The following is a 12,618-nucleotide window of genomic DNA, read 5'->3' on the forward strand; positions in this document are numbered from 1 at the left end:
GTTATTTATGTGATGCGTTTGCCGAAAATCGGTTTAAAATTTAAATCGGATTTGGTAAAAATAGTAACGATCTAATATACGCTGCCATCGTATCACAATTTGCCAATAAGACGGAACAGGGTTTGTGTCTTGGATGTGTAGTACACATTGTGTACAATTGACTCTCTTGACATACATTCACCGATTCTACAAACACAAACAAACATACACACACATACGCAAACGCGTAACCAACTGTCAAATTGTTTTCCATTGATTTGTGTGTGTGTACACATCGATAGAGTTGTCTTTCTAAATGCTGTGACAGTCGATAAAGAAATTTAATTATACTTTTTGTTTTAATAGATTTTTGTTTCGAAAAACAGGAACATTTTGTTTGTTTAGTTTCATTTTGGTTCAATTGGTTTCTCTTCCATTTCTGTTGATTCAATTTGTTCGGCACGAAATGACATGACAATGCGATGTATTCCATTGTTGACTGATATTTTGAAACGCGCAAATTAAAATCACGCTAAAAAAAACAATATTTTGAACACTCATAAATGTGCATTTGACATTCGCTTTGGTTCGATAATTGAAGTAGACAAATAAACTAGATATCAATTATTGTTATTTGCAAAAGGAATTTGTATGCTGAATTGTAGGTGGGATTCGGTCTGTGTGTCTAGTAAATTGTCCATTTTATCTACACAACTCAACAAAGAAGCGAAAACATTCATTTGGGATAGAACATTTATCGCAAGCAACAACAACAACAACAACAACAACAAAAACAACAACAGCAGCAGCACCGACAAAACGAACAAGCAACCAACCTCAAGCGATATTTTAATAGCTAGTGCATATAATAAAAAAAATATATAGCTAATCGGCATTGTGTGCATGTAAAAATGGCTGAAAATGATTTGTTAAGACATAACAGTAATACACCCAGTGATGATTCCGATCATGATACAAATTCAAATAATTCCGTTCCCGAATTGAAAGGATACCTCAGCAAATGGACCAACTATATTCACGGATGGCAGCCACGTTTCATTGTTCTGAAAGATGGCACATTGTCCTATTATAAAAGGTAAACGATTTGATCGCCGCTTGTTATTTATAGCTCTAGTGAGAAAAAAAAAACTCCTTTATAAATCTTATTCACGTCCGTTTCAATTCACAGTGAGTTCGAAAGTGACTATGGATGCCGAGGAGTTATCAGCCTGGATAAAGCCACTATCAAAGTAAGTTGCCCTCCCATGTCACAATGCGACGATAAAATCATTAAGGATTTATTTTTTCCTCGTTTAAAATTGAAAAATTTCCAGAGCCATGAGTTCGATGAATGCCGCTTCGATGTGTCTGTAAATAATTGTGTGTGGTATCTACGCGCCGAAACTCTCGAAGACAAAACGCACTGGGTTGATGTGTTGCAATCGTATAAAGTGCCGGTGGGCATTGATATGACTGCATTGATGCGTCATGGCAGTACGATTTCGTTACAATCAAATTCCATAATATTCAATCAAAACTCAGGTAATAGCGGTCTAAAGGAGAAAATCAACGAAATTGAAACATTTAGAGACATTTTATCAGGGCAAATCAATACATTGCAACGGTAAGCATTGAACATTTTTCGGAACAACGTCATTGTTTTCCAACTAAATGACTGGTCATTTTGTCCACACAGTTATTACGATGTTTGTGCTAGCAAAAGAAAGCCTAATAGTTCCGATTTGCCGAGTGACTTGAATTCGATCGATTTAAAAGTATGTGACCAATTGCCCTTCGGCAAGTGTAATGAGAATAATAAATTCGATAACAAAAATGTCAATTTTTTCATCAAACAGGGCGAATCGCTCACATTTCGGGCAACCTCTCAAACCATTTTGGCAACATTAAATCAATGTTTGGACATAATAAACCAAAGAGAAGAATATTTAAAGAAGAAAATGGAGACGGAAATTGAACGACGACGACAATCCGAAGAATTATGCAAGTAAGTAATCATAAGTTGTTCATTACTTCCGCAAATGGATTAATCAGAGCTCTTCATACATTACGCTTATCTCACACTTCTGTCTCACATTGAAATCGTTTTTTTCTCTTTTATTCCGTAGAAAACTTAAAGATGAATTGAGTAAAACAAAGAGTCCCGCATTTTTCGGTCCTGATTCAGAAGTGAGTACATGTTGAACATGCATTTTAAATTGGTAAATACACCGAAAGCAGCAACAATAAATACGAGACAATACTCCCTCTAGTTTTGAAAAAGTCTACAATTCGACGCCAAATACATGTCTAAAAGTCAATTCAAAAAGTTGAATCACGTTCATGAATCATGTCTATTCATATATATCTTAATTGATGTGTGCTTGTGTTATACGTATATTTGCTTTGTGAAGTGAACGTTGTCTCGAGCATTGTTATCATTAGTGCATCGATGTGCGTATGAAAATGAAAGAAGCAAATGGAATGAATGAACATATTTGTTTGAATTGATATGATGTGTGAATATTGTGCACATAAAATGGTCATTTGGGATAGCGAGAGATGGAGAGAGAGAGAGAGAGCGAGAGAGAGAGTTCGCTGGTGGGGGAGAGAGAGTGTTTTGCGAAAGTAACCGACTCAAGGACAAAACAATCATCAAACACACATATAATGCTTTCGAATGGGAGAGACGAACGAATAAACGATACTATGAACTGCTTGAGTTCAAATTACGAAGTTTGTGTACGATTGCATACGCGTGCAATCACATTGAATAACCGATGGATGAGAGTCACAAAAATACGCGACATTTCACATAAATCTCTTTTTCGATGTGATATGCAAATTGTTGTGTTTCGATGTGATATGCACGTCACCATTAGAGTGTTTGTCATTTCTCAATCACACATTCTAGGAATGCTGTTCATTTGCCTGCGACACTTGTTTCATCTATAGTTTCTTCATTTAAAAATCATGTTCACGAATATTCGTCGTTTAAAGGTTCCAGCACTTGTTTAATGATAATGACAATTGATCGAATATAAGGGAACGAAACCTGCTCTGAAACACGTGAATTGTGCACAAGTGACCTGTTCCTTTGCCCTATCAATCTAGACTCGTTCTATAACGAATAATACAATAACATATTATCAATTGGTATCGGAAAGTACCAGCCAGTTTGGTGATATATATACATTTCTTATCATTCGATAGCATTAATTATGCAATAAAGAAATTTACTTCGATTTTTGTCTTTTCCCATTGTGTTATGATGAACATGCTCGCGCGTCATTCAACGCAACCTTTTATTCTTTGTCCGAGGTACAGAAAATTTTCGTTCCAATTGGAACATTCGACAAGTTGGTTTGTCATCAAGCCGAGTCTCTACAGCCCAAGAAAACCATCATCATACGTGAGTTTCTGATAAAAATCGTTCTAAATAAGATTGACTTCAGAAAATGTGTCATTTCGGTATGCGATGTGTGTCAAGACTAATGATTAAGCCAACAAAAGAGTTCCAAAAAATTGAAATTGTTTATGACACCAACACACATAAATGTCAGAAACATTGTCTTTGTTATGTCTTTTAGGTCGTTGAGCTTACCGCTTTGTATGCACCTTAGTTGATTGTGCATCTATTTTCCGATTCAAACAGGTAAACAAGTAAAAACATTTCGCTGGGTCAATGATCAATGATTTAGTCAATGAATTGTGTCTATTGATAGAAGTGAGATAGAAGAAAAAAAAAACTCGTCCAAGGTGTATGGCGTCAACAAACCTTTTCATATCAGTCGAGAAATTTCGAGAATATATTAAGAAATTCGTTTGGAAAAAACGAAATTATTGCGTAAAAAAACAGTTAAGCAAAAGTGTAATTAATGCGTCGAAGCTTTTGTTTGGTGTTTATGATGATGATCGCGGGTAGATCAACGGTGTACCTCTTTTACACCATAATTGACCATTTCAAAATCAAGTTTGAACGAAGATATTTTGTAATGCTGCTTCATTATAATCTGTGCTCGGGTCTTTTCCTCACGTATTTTCCATATCTAAATAATCCAAACATTTCAATAGAATGAATACATTCACTTTGACATTGAATGTCTTTGCTGCTCATTTTTTTCTCGCTCATCAAACTTTCTTTGTTTGGTTTTGCCCACAGTAGACATCGACAAAAAAAAAACAGTGTCATTTGTAAAATTCGTTGTGAAAACGTGAAAATGAACATTTTCATGGACTTTTAATTCTCGAACACATTTTTCCATCAAACTCGCTCCATTTTCGTTTTTACTTGCAACCGAAATAAGTTCGGTTTCGTGCTTATAATTGTGGTATACATCGAAATTTCACTTTCGACAACGCGACAAGACAGAATTATTATCAGTGACCTACGAGGGTTACAATGGCCATGATATAGTAATGTAAACAACAAACGCAGAATAAAAACGTGGAAGTAAGTTAAGCCGACGAATAAAGGTGCCCGCTTTATAACAATTAACGGAAAATAATAAAAAATGTTATCGATTGAAGACCATCATCACCACCTATTGAATACAATGTAATGCGGAACTGTTATTATGGCTGATGAAACTTGATGGAATTGATGGCCAATTTCTTTTCAATCGATTGAAAACTATGGTTTTTGGTTAGATCGCAGCCCGTAAATTACATTCATTCATTTGAATAATTTCAATTGTGTATGACGAGTACGAAATTTACTCGGTCATGAGTGCAAGACACGAATTCGTTTTCAATGTCACACATTCCAACAAACGCACAGCCATTACATTTGTGCTGTACGTTTCAATGCGATTTATTGTTATGCATTTTAAGCGATTCGAGTGATTTGTATTTTAAAATGGCATCGTAAACTATTTTTTTTTCACTGCTTTGGTATATATGGCCTGGTGGCTGGTGTGTTTTGGTTTTTCGGTCAGTACAAACGATGTTGACATGCTGTAACCATTGTAGGTTTGGTGAGTGTGGCGAGTATTTATCGGCCGACCACCGTGTCGTATGCATGCAAATGTGAAATTAATCAATAGATATGCATGCATATAATGCCCCGTGAAATGTACCGTTTTGAGCATTTATTCGTTGGATTTATTGCAAAATTATAACGATATTCCATACATATTGGATGACCTTCGCATGACGTGAGCGCGCGCGCGCGTCAGCGTTCAAGCGATCATTAACATATATTTTGAAGTGCTTGACGTTGGAGCATCTGTAACACAAGCAAATTCTATGTGAATAATTCATATTCATAAAATTAATTATTACACTTCGATGAACAGCTACAGCTACTGCTGCTTCTGCTGTTGCTGCTGCTGATGGCGGCCCAAAGAAGACGAACAAACAAAGCACTCATCAAAGAGCCAAACATAAATTTTTATTTGAATTATGAAATTCACTTTCAAAAGAGAGATAGAGAAAAAAACGAACAACAACACATCGAATTCACATCATCGTGGCATGGAAGAAGTAGGAGAAGTAACAACCGAAAGCCAACCGTTAATATGCTTACGTATGTAAATTTCTAAACAATGAGAAAAAAAAAATCGAAGAGACCTGCGATGATGATGAATTTGATTCTTAGTACGGCACAGTATCATTCAAAACGAACTGAACATAAACATACGTCGCGTTAATTGTATCGATGGCATCGTCGTCGTCATTGCCACATTTTCCCACTTGATATCGGTTTTATGTTTTGATTCGGAACCGTTTGAAATTTCTTCTTCTTCTTATTTCTCTTGTTCGTATGAGTAACAGTGGTACGTATGTGTGTTAGGTCACATTGCACGTTGCCTGTGCAATATATATGCACAATAATGTTTGGTTCTTCATTGTGAATTGATAATTCCTTCCATGCCGCATAGTTTGTGATACCTACTACATATTTTTTTTTCTTGCTCGAGGCAATACAATTGCAAGCGAACAGCAGCTAGCAGAAGCAGCAACAGCCGTGGCGGCACCGTCAGCACTCAACATAGACTAGTTCGTACATTCGATTGATTGAAAACAGTCATAATTCGGCGGTCGATGTGCCAAGTTCGGTTTTCGACACTCGTACGAAACACACACAATTATCCACAAGAAAAAAATAATTTTTAATCAATGAAATTTCATATTACCATTTGCCATCGCATTGGATAACGAAAGTGATATATATTTTTTTTTTGAGGATATTGTTTCGGTCACATTCCAACGACCACGCGACACTGTTAAAACATAATCCAAGCAATCGAAGTAGTAACAATTGTTAACGTGCGTGCCTTACACAAATTTTGTTCGTTGTTCCTCCCTTTTGCTCGCTCCCTCGTGTGTTTGTCATCGAAAAAGAGAAATTAATTAGAGTGAAGCATTTTCGTAAAAATTGTACGCAAACACACACATTTATGTGTGTTAAATTTACAAATGTTGTGCCCTAAAGTTTGTATTTATTGAGGTACATCAAATATTTAATTAGATATCAAGTGTGTGTGAGTTTGTGAGCAGCAGTAGCAGCAGTAGCAACCGAGCAACAGCACGAGGAAAGCAATCAACACAAATTGGAAAATTGTATAGAGAACATATACATATAAAGAAAAATGCCGTCATCAGTAACTTTAGCTATCAAAAGATTTAAAAATCGATTCGTAAGTCAATATACTATTTCTGTTGTATTTGAACGCATGAATTATGCAGAGCAAGAGATTTTTGTTTTCGTTCTCTCTCTGTGTGTGTGTCGTTCGTCTCACACTCTACAATAAGATCAGGCGATGTATGATGATTCATACGTCCGTATGGCTGCATTGTCAATCCAGCATACATTTTTTTAAAATGTAAATAATGAATCACATTCTGTCACTGCCATTAGAACGGAGTTTATTGATATTATTTATTCATTTGAATCGGTACATCAATATCGTTCGCACACATGAATGCATGCAATAAACAACAGCGTGCACTGTTCGAAAACAAAATCGAAGAGGAAATTCTGTGATTCACATACAGAAATAAAATAAACAACAATAACAGCAGGAGCAACAAAGCAAAAGCAAAACACAACTGATTCTGAATGAATTGAACGAATGTATGCGGTAGTGAGATTGTGATTCGATCAAATATGATATGGAACAATGAAATTGAAGCAAATCAAATCAAGACCAATTAATACGATTAATAATTAATCACATAGTCATCACATAAGCAACGAATTTTTTGCAGGAAAAAAAACCAAAATATGAAAACAAAAACACAAATTCAAATAACAATAACAAAACTGATTTATTTTGAAGGAGATGATCCGTATGTCCAATGTACGGTTTTTGTATTTCTTCCACATGTTTTTTTTGTGTACAAATTAATTTTATCGCCCATCTCAATGTATGTACAGTACAGGCCAAAAAAACCGGAACAAATGCCGGTCAATTTTGATATTTTATACCAAAAATTACATCTACTTTTCAAGAACTTTCCAACGGTGTAACGAAGAGTTAGATCCAATGGCCAGGTATAGAATTGGATTGGAATTGTCCAAATATTTCTATAAGTATATCTATTTGCTAAGAAAAAACAATAAAATCAACCGAAAACTAATATTTCAACCGTTCCGGTTTTTTTGGCCTGTACTGTACATTTCGGCATGACATCCGCTATAAACGATGAGAATATATTTTTTTTCATGCTTCTCTCTCCCTCGTTCATATCTTTTTTTCTGTTCTGTTTTGTGTAATGTGAATGTCGGTCGTGTCAATTGATAGTTGGAGCCTGCGAGTCGAGTGTGTTTAATATCATTTCAAATTAGTACTATTGTCAGGCAGAAAGAACATTTGCAAAACACACTTTTCCATCCAAATGCCATTTGAAAATTGCGTCTATGTAAAATAAAAATGATGAATATTAACATAGGAGAATGACTAAACGTAGACTTGAAGTAATTTTGATGTGAATTTCTTTGGTGTTTTTTGTTTCAGGAAGGGCCACATTCAACGCTTCCAGAAGATGAATTTTTCGATGCAGTCGAAACTGGCCTGGACAAAATCGAAGAAGACAGACAATTACGAGTGCGTCTTAAGTTGCAATCCCAACAGGTAAACAAACGATCTATTTTCAAATGGTTGCACGGTTTAAATTTATTCTTTTTTTTCGTTTTATATAAATAATCATAATTCAATTAGTACATGGTACTCTAAATCTACATTTAGAATCTTATTGCAACGGTAATATGGTTGTAAATCGAAAATCGATAACATATTATGTCAGCAATAGATTTTAGAGGAAAAAAGTAGGAAATTGTGTGTCAAATACACATATGAACATTACGCATAATTATGGATTTTGATCGACTCACATCTTTTATGTTAATCACATTAAATTCGTTTCGATGATCCCATTTGATATGATGTTATCACCTAATCGCTAATTGTTTATTTTCTTCTCTCTCTTTTTTTCCCTTGTTTCGTGGCGATTTTTTTCTTGCTATTTCGTTGATGATACAGTCGCAAAGCAGTACGACTAGCTCAATATTGATACCGGATCAAAATGATGACCAAGCAACAGAAAAAGAAGATGACGAATTTGGTACGGGGAATGCGGCTAAAGTGCATCGTCTGTGGCCTCAAATCGATGATATATGTAAAGAACAGTTGCGATATGCTAGACAAGGGGTCGGTGAAGGTGGGAATGGTTGGCAATTATTTGCGGATGAAGGAGAAATGAAAATGTATCGGCGCGAACAAGAGATTGATGGTATGGTTGTTGATCCACTGAAAGCGTGTCATATCGTTAAGGGTGTGAGTGCTCGTGAAATGTGTCATTACTTCTTCATGCCAGAATATCGCAACGACTGGGAAAGTAGGTTGAAACACACTTTTGAATTCGATTATATGTTATTCAAATTGTATTGGAAAACCATACATTTTGATGACACACATTTTTTTCTTCGACTTGAACAAAAATGATAACTAAACCATATGTACATTTTCATTGCAGCAACATTGGATGATATGGCTATACTTGAAAAAATCTCCCCCGACACAATAGTCTTTTTGCAAACACATAAACGAATTTGGCCAGCTAGTCAACGTGATGCACTGTTTTGGTCACATATGCGGAAGGTAACAGATCATGAAGATAAAACGGCCCATGACGAATGGTTGGTGTGCAATCATTCAATCGACTTGGACTCATATCCAGCCAATACGGGCAAATGTGTTCGAATTTTCTTAACAGTCATTATGTATTGTCAAACTTACATCGATCCAGCGGTCATTGCCAAGGGTGTCAAACCAACGCGCAACGACCTCACATGCAAAATCACCTATTGCTCCGAAGGTGAGACATCATTGTTTTCTCGTTTGAACACGTTCATTTTTATAAAATATGAAAATAATTGTATTCGTTTCGCATTTTTACAGTAAATCCCGGTGGATGGGCACCAGCTTCAGTGCTACGAGCTGTGTACAAACGAGAATACCCAAAGTTTTTGAAACGTTTTACTGACTATGTCGTTGAACAATGTAAAAATAAACCAATTCTACACTGAACCGAAACCCATGCGATCTTCAATGACAAACGATTCAAAAGAAGAAAAAAAATTTACAGAATATTCGGTCAGAGAAAAGCGATGGGTGTAATTTGTCAAGAAGCAGCACAATCCCAATTTAACGGACTCTATTTTTCTTTGACAATTACGCATTAACGTTGAAAACATCATAAAACACACAGAGAGACACAAATCTACATTCACCGGATACATTTTACTTTACATTAGTTAAATAAGAAAATTCTAGTTTCATAAGTATTATAATCGATGAAAATTCTCTGCGTAGAAGAAAGAAGAAATGGAAGATGAAAAAAAAAAAATTAAAACGAATGAAATCAATATATACTCGCAAAGACGAGTCGTCAAAACGGTCTCTTTCCTACTTTGTTAGATTTGTAAGCAGAATGAACCTATTTGAATTGTGTATTTTATTTCTCATTAAAGCGATCGGTTGATTGAAAAAATGCAAATGCCATCAGTTTTTTTCTATCTATTTCGATTTTTTTCTCTTTATTTTTCTCGTTTTGGTAATTAACTGTGTTTTTTTTGTGATTTTCAACAGTGTTTTTCGATAAAAACATTACATGATCTAATTCTATGTTTGGAGGTCAACGTTAAGCTCCAAGCTAACTAAATATCATAATTGATTCCTTCGTATAATTTTGGGCATTTTGTTGCGTCGAATCCGCTCTCAAATTTTCTGGTTGGTTCTTCGCCTTCTTTAGCTACACGGTATAGCGATTTAATGGCCGGATTGTCGACTGTTTTCAATTTTGGCTCTTTAACACCGTTTTTGACGAGAATGTCTTTGAGAAACGGTGGAAACTCCAAATATCTTGGTAAAATGTTCTCTTCTTTCCGCTGCGCTTCAGTTTTTGTAAATTTGTAATTCTTTTCCAAATGTTTTGGTATCAATTGGAAATCGGGCACAGACGATTCCCCCTGCAGTAATTGTAGAGTTTCCATTTTAACACCACGAAAAACAACTTCGCATAGAGCATACACTTGTCGTGGTCGCTGGAATGAAACGGGTATTTCATCAATGAAAAATGTCATGAGCAAATTTTCGAAATTATGCGCAATGTTTGCAACACTTACGTCTTTGTCACGGAGATCATTTGGTGGTCGAAATATTTTAAACTTTGGTGGCACTTCATTGGGTTGAGCTTTAACCTCAAGCACTCGCATGAAACATGGCTCTTTGTATCTGGTTGTCTGTGAATTTCGTACAATAATTCGACCGACACCGAAATCTTTTAGATTCCCAAGAATCTCCCACAATGTTTTTCCAACGAGGCTTGTTGGCTTACCCACATACTTGAGGGTCGTTGTCATTGTGCGGTTGCTCACACAGAAAACCAAATGTTTATGAAAAAAAAATTCACTGCCCTTCAAACAAACTTTTTTTTTCCACTAATTTTGAGGTTAGGCTCACTTTTACCTATGTCAATGGGTCTATGCGATTTTGACACATACTCAAAGCACATTCGGTACTTTGACTTTTGCGGCATGTACTCAAGACGCACGACAATCATGTGCTTGACAGTTCAAATTAATGATTCGATTGGAATGAATTGTTTAAAAAAAAAAAAGAACATCGGCAATGGTTGTATCAATTGGATTTGAAGGCAGTGCCAATAAGATTGGTGTTGGCATTACACGCGATGGCGAGGTCATAGCAAATGTGAGAAGAACGTATATTACACCGCCTGGAGAAGGTAAATGATTGAATGATTCGCTACGGCAATTGCATCACTCTAGTGTCTAGATAATGTGTTGAATTCTTGTAGGGTTTTTGCCACGCGAAACCGCTCAGCACCATCGACAGGTCATCCTTCAAATTCTGAAAGAAGCATTGGAAGAGTCTGGCATTCAATCATCCAACATTGATGTGGTATGCTTCACAAAGGGACCCGGTATGGCACCACCGCTGCTTACAGTGGCCATTGTTGCTCGGACCATTGCACAGATTTGGAACAAACCATTGCTGGGAGTGAATCATTGCATCGGTCACATCGAAATGGGACGTCTCATCACCAAAGCCAACAATCCAACGGTTTTGTATGTCAGCGGTGGAAACACACAAGTGATCGCCTACTCTTTGAAACGCTACCGAATCTTCGGCGAAACAATTGATATTGCCGTCGGCAATTGCTTGGATCGTTTTGCACGCATAATCAAACTATCAAATGATCCATCGCCCGGATACAATATCGAGCAATTGGCGAAAAGGGGCAAAAAATTCTTAACATTGCCATATTCAGTGAAAGGAATGGACGTCAGTTTCTCAGGGCTTTTATCTCATATTGAAAAAGTCGTTAAGACTCAAAATGCCAAACCAGACACCAAACCACACTACACAGACGAAGACTTGTGCTTTTCACTGCAAGAAACAGTATTCGCAATGCTCGTCGAGATCACAGAACGAGCCATGGCACATTGTGGCTCAGAAGAAGTGAGTTTTTAGCTAAACATTTCGATTGAATCATCATGCATAATTTATTTACATTTGCAACAACTTTTATTTCCATTCCGTCAGGTACTAATTGTCGGCGGTGTTGGCTGTAATGAGCGTTTGCAAGAGATGATGGGCATCATGTGCGAAGAACGTGGAGCCAAACTGTTTGCCACCGATGAACGATTTTGCATCGACAACGGCGTTATGATTGCTCATGCCGGTGCCGAAATGTACGGGTCAGGCACCAGAATGAATTGGAATGACGCTACAATCACACAAAGATATCGAACAGACGAAGTCGAAGTTACATGGAGAGACGACTGATGGAATACCTATAAAGTTTCATTTTAAAATGAAAATATAATAAAAAGAGTTTCATTTGGAAAAATGTGTGATTTTCTTGAATAAACTGCAAATAATTTGTTCTTAGTCTTCTTAGCTCTGATTTATTTGATTTGAAAACTTGAATTCAAAATTCGCAAGAAAACCCGTTCTGTCATTCAACAAAGAAAAATCAGTTGACATTTGAATTGGCGCACTTCGAAAAGCGATGTGATTCGAAATAGGTAGCAGAGCAGTTATTCGAAATTCGCACTCACTCAGTTTGAGTGTTTCGTCGTTTCGAGTTTGTAGCATCACAGAGAGACTTCAA

The 12,618-nt window shown here is 36.4% G+C and overlaps 3 protein-coding genes across 7 annotated transcripts; 2 read left to right on the forward strand and 1 right to left on the reverse strand.

The window, feature by feature from the left end:
• Positions 1-208: 208 nt before the first annotated feature.
• On the forward strand, positions 209-9,978 carry LOC129579159 (ceramide transfer protein). 5 transcript variants are annotated; one of them, XM_055468874.1, is made up of 10 exons: positions 209-1,075; positions 1,169-1,229; positions 1,314-1,603; positions 1,676-1,754; positions 1,836-1,984; positions 2,106-2,166; positions 7,938-8,054; positions 8,463-8,817; positions 8,956-9,297; positions 9,381-9,978. In XM_055468874.1, exons 1-10 carry the CDS (start codon positions 891-893, stop codon positions 9,506-9,508), a joined length of 1,767 nt encoding a protein of 588 aa, XP_055324849.1. In that variant the 5' UTR covers positions 209-890; the 3' UTR covers positions 9,509-9,978. The 5 variants fall into 5 exon arrangements, with proteins under 5 accessions (XP_055324849.1, XP_055324851.1, XP_055324850.1 ...); XM_055468876.1 differs by lacking the exons at positions 209-1,075; positions 1,169-1,229; positions 1,314-1,603; ... (1 more) ...; positions 1,836-1,984; positions 2,106-2,166 and adding exons at positions 4,201-4,429; positions 6,449-6,617; XM_055468877.1 differs by lacking the exons at positions 209-1,075; positions 1,169-1,229; positions 1,314-1,603; ... (1 more) ...; positions 1,836-1,984; positions 2,106-2,166 and adding exons at positions 5,925-6,357; positions 6,449-6,617.
• Positions 9,979-9,993: 15 nt separating this feature from the next.
• LOC129579161 (28S ribosomal protein S34, mitochondrial) lies at positions 9,994-10,950 on the reverse strand. The gene is made up of 2 exons (XM_055468881.1): positions 10,607-10,950; positions 9,994-10,525 (listed from the first exon to the last, which is right to left on the reverse strand). The coding sequence occupies exons 1-2, from the start codon at positions 10,841-10,843 to the stop codon at positions 10,139-10,141; spliced, it is 624 nt and encodes a 207-aa protein (XP_055324856.1). The 5' UTR covers positions 10,844-10,950; the 3' UTR covers positions 9,994-10,138.
• LOC129579160 (probable tRNA N6-adenosine threonylcarbamoyltransferase) lies at positions 10,719-12,354 on the forward strand. Its single transcript, XM_055468880.1, has 3 exons — positions 10,719-11,226; positions 11,299-11,963; positions 12,048-12,354. Exons 1-3 carry the CDS (start codon positions 11,112-11,114, stop codon positions 12,288-12,290), a joined length of 1,023 nt encoding a protein of 340 aa, XP_055324855.1. The 5' UTR covers positions 10,719-11,111; the 3' UTR covers positions 12,291-12,354.
• The last annotated feature ends 264 nt before the right edge of the window (positions 12,355-12,618 follow it).

Source organism: Sitodiplosis mosellana, unplaced genomic scaffold (genome assembly GCF_009176505.1).
Source record: "Sitodiplosis mosellana isolate CC-2019 unplaced genomic scaffold, AAFC_SMos_1.0 Smas_scaffold_6226, whole genome shotgun sequence".
NCBI classification, from domain to species: Eukaryota; Metazoa; Arthropoda; class Insecta; order Diptera; family Cecidomyiidae; genus Sitodiplosis; species Sitodiplosis mosellana.

Excerpts from the sequence above, each read along its gene's own strand:
- LOC129579159 (XM_055468874.1), top strand. The coding sequence starts at position 891 with ATGGCTGAAAATGATTTGTTAAGACATAACAGTAATACACCCAGTGAT. Across the intron at positions 1,755-1,835 it reads TGAATTCGATCGATTTAAAA|GGCGAATCGCTCACATTTCG; the intron begins GTATGTGACCAA and ends TTCATCAAACAG. Across the intron at positions 8,818-8,955 it reads ATATCGCAACGACTGGGAAA|CAACATTGGATGATATGGCT; the intron begins GTAGGTTGAAAC and ends TTTTCATTGCAG.
- LOC129579161 (XM_055468881.1), bottom strand. The coding sequence starts at position 10,843 with ATGACAACGACCCTCAAGTATGTGGGTAAGCCAACAAGCCTCGTTGGA. Across the intron at positions 10,526-10,606 it reads ATGATCTCCGTGACAAAGAC|CGACCACGACAAGTGTATGC; the intron begins GTAAGTGTTGCA and ends GTTTCATTCCAG.
- LOC129579160 (XM_055468880.1), top strand. The coding sequence starts at position 11,112 with ATGGTTGTATCAATTGGATTTGAAGGCAGTGCCAATAAGATTGGTGTT. Across the intron at positions 11,227-11,298 it reads TATTACACCGCCTGGAGAAG|GGTTTTTGCCACGCGAAACC; the intron begins GTAAATGATTGA and ends GAATTCTTGTAG. Across the intron at positions 11,964-12,047 it reads CACATTGTGGCTCAGAAGAA|GTACTAATTGTCGGCGGTGT; the intron begins GTGAGTTTTTAG and ends CCATTCCGTCAG.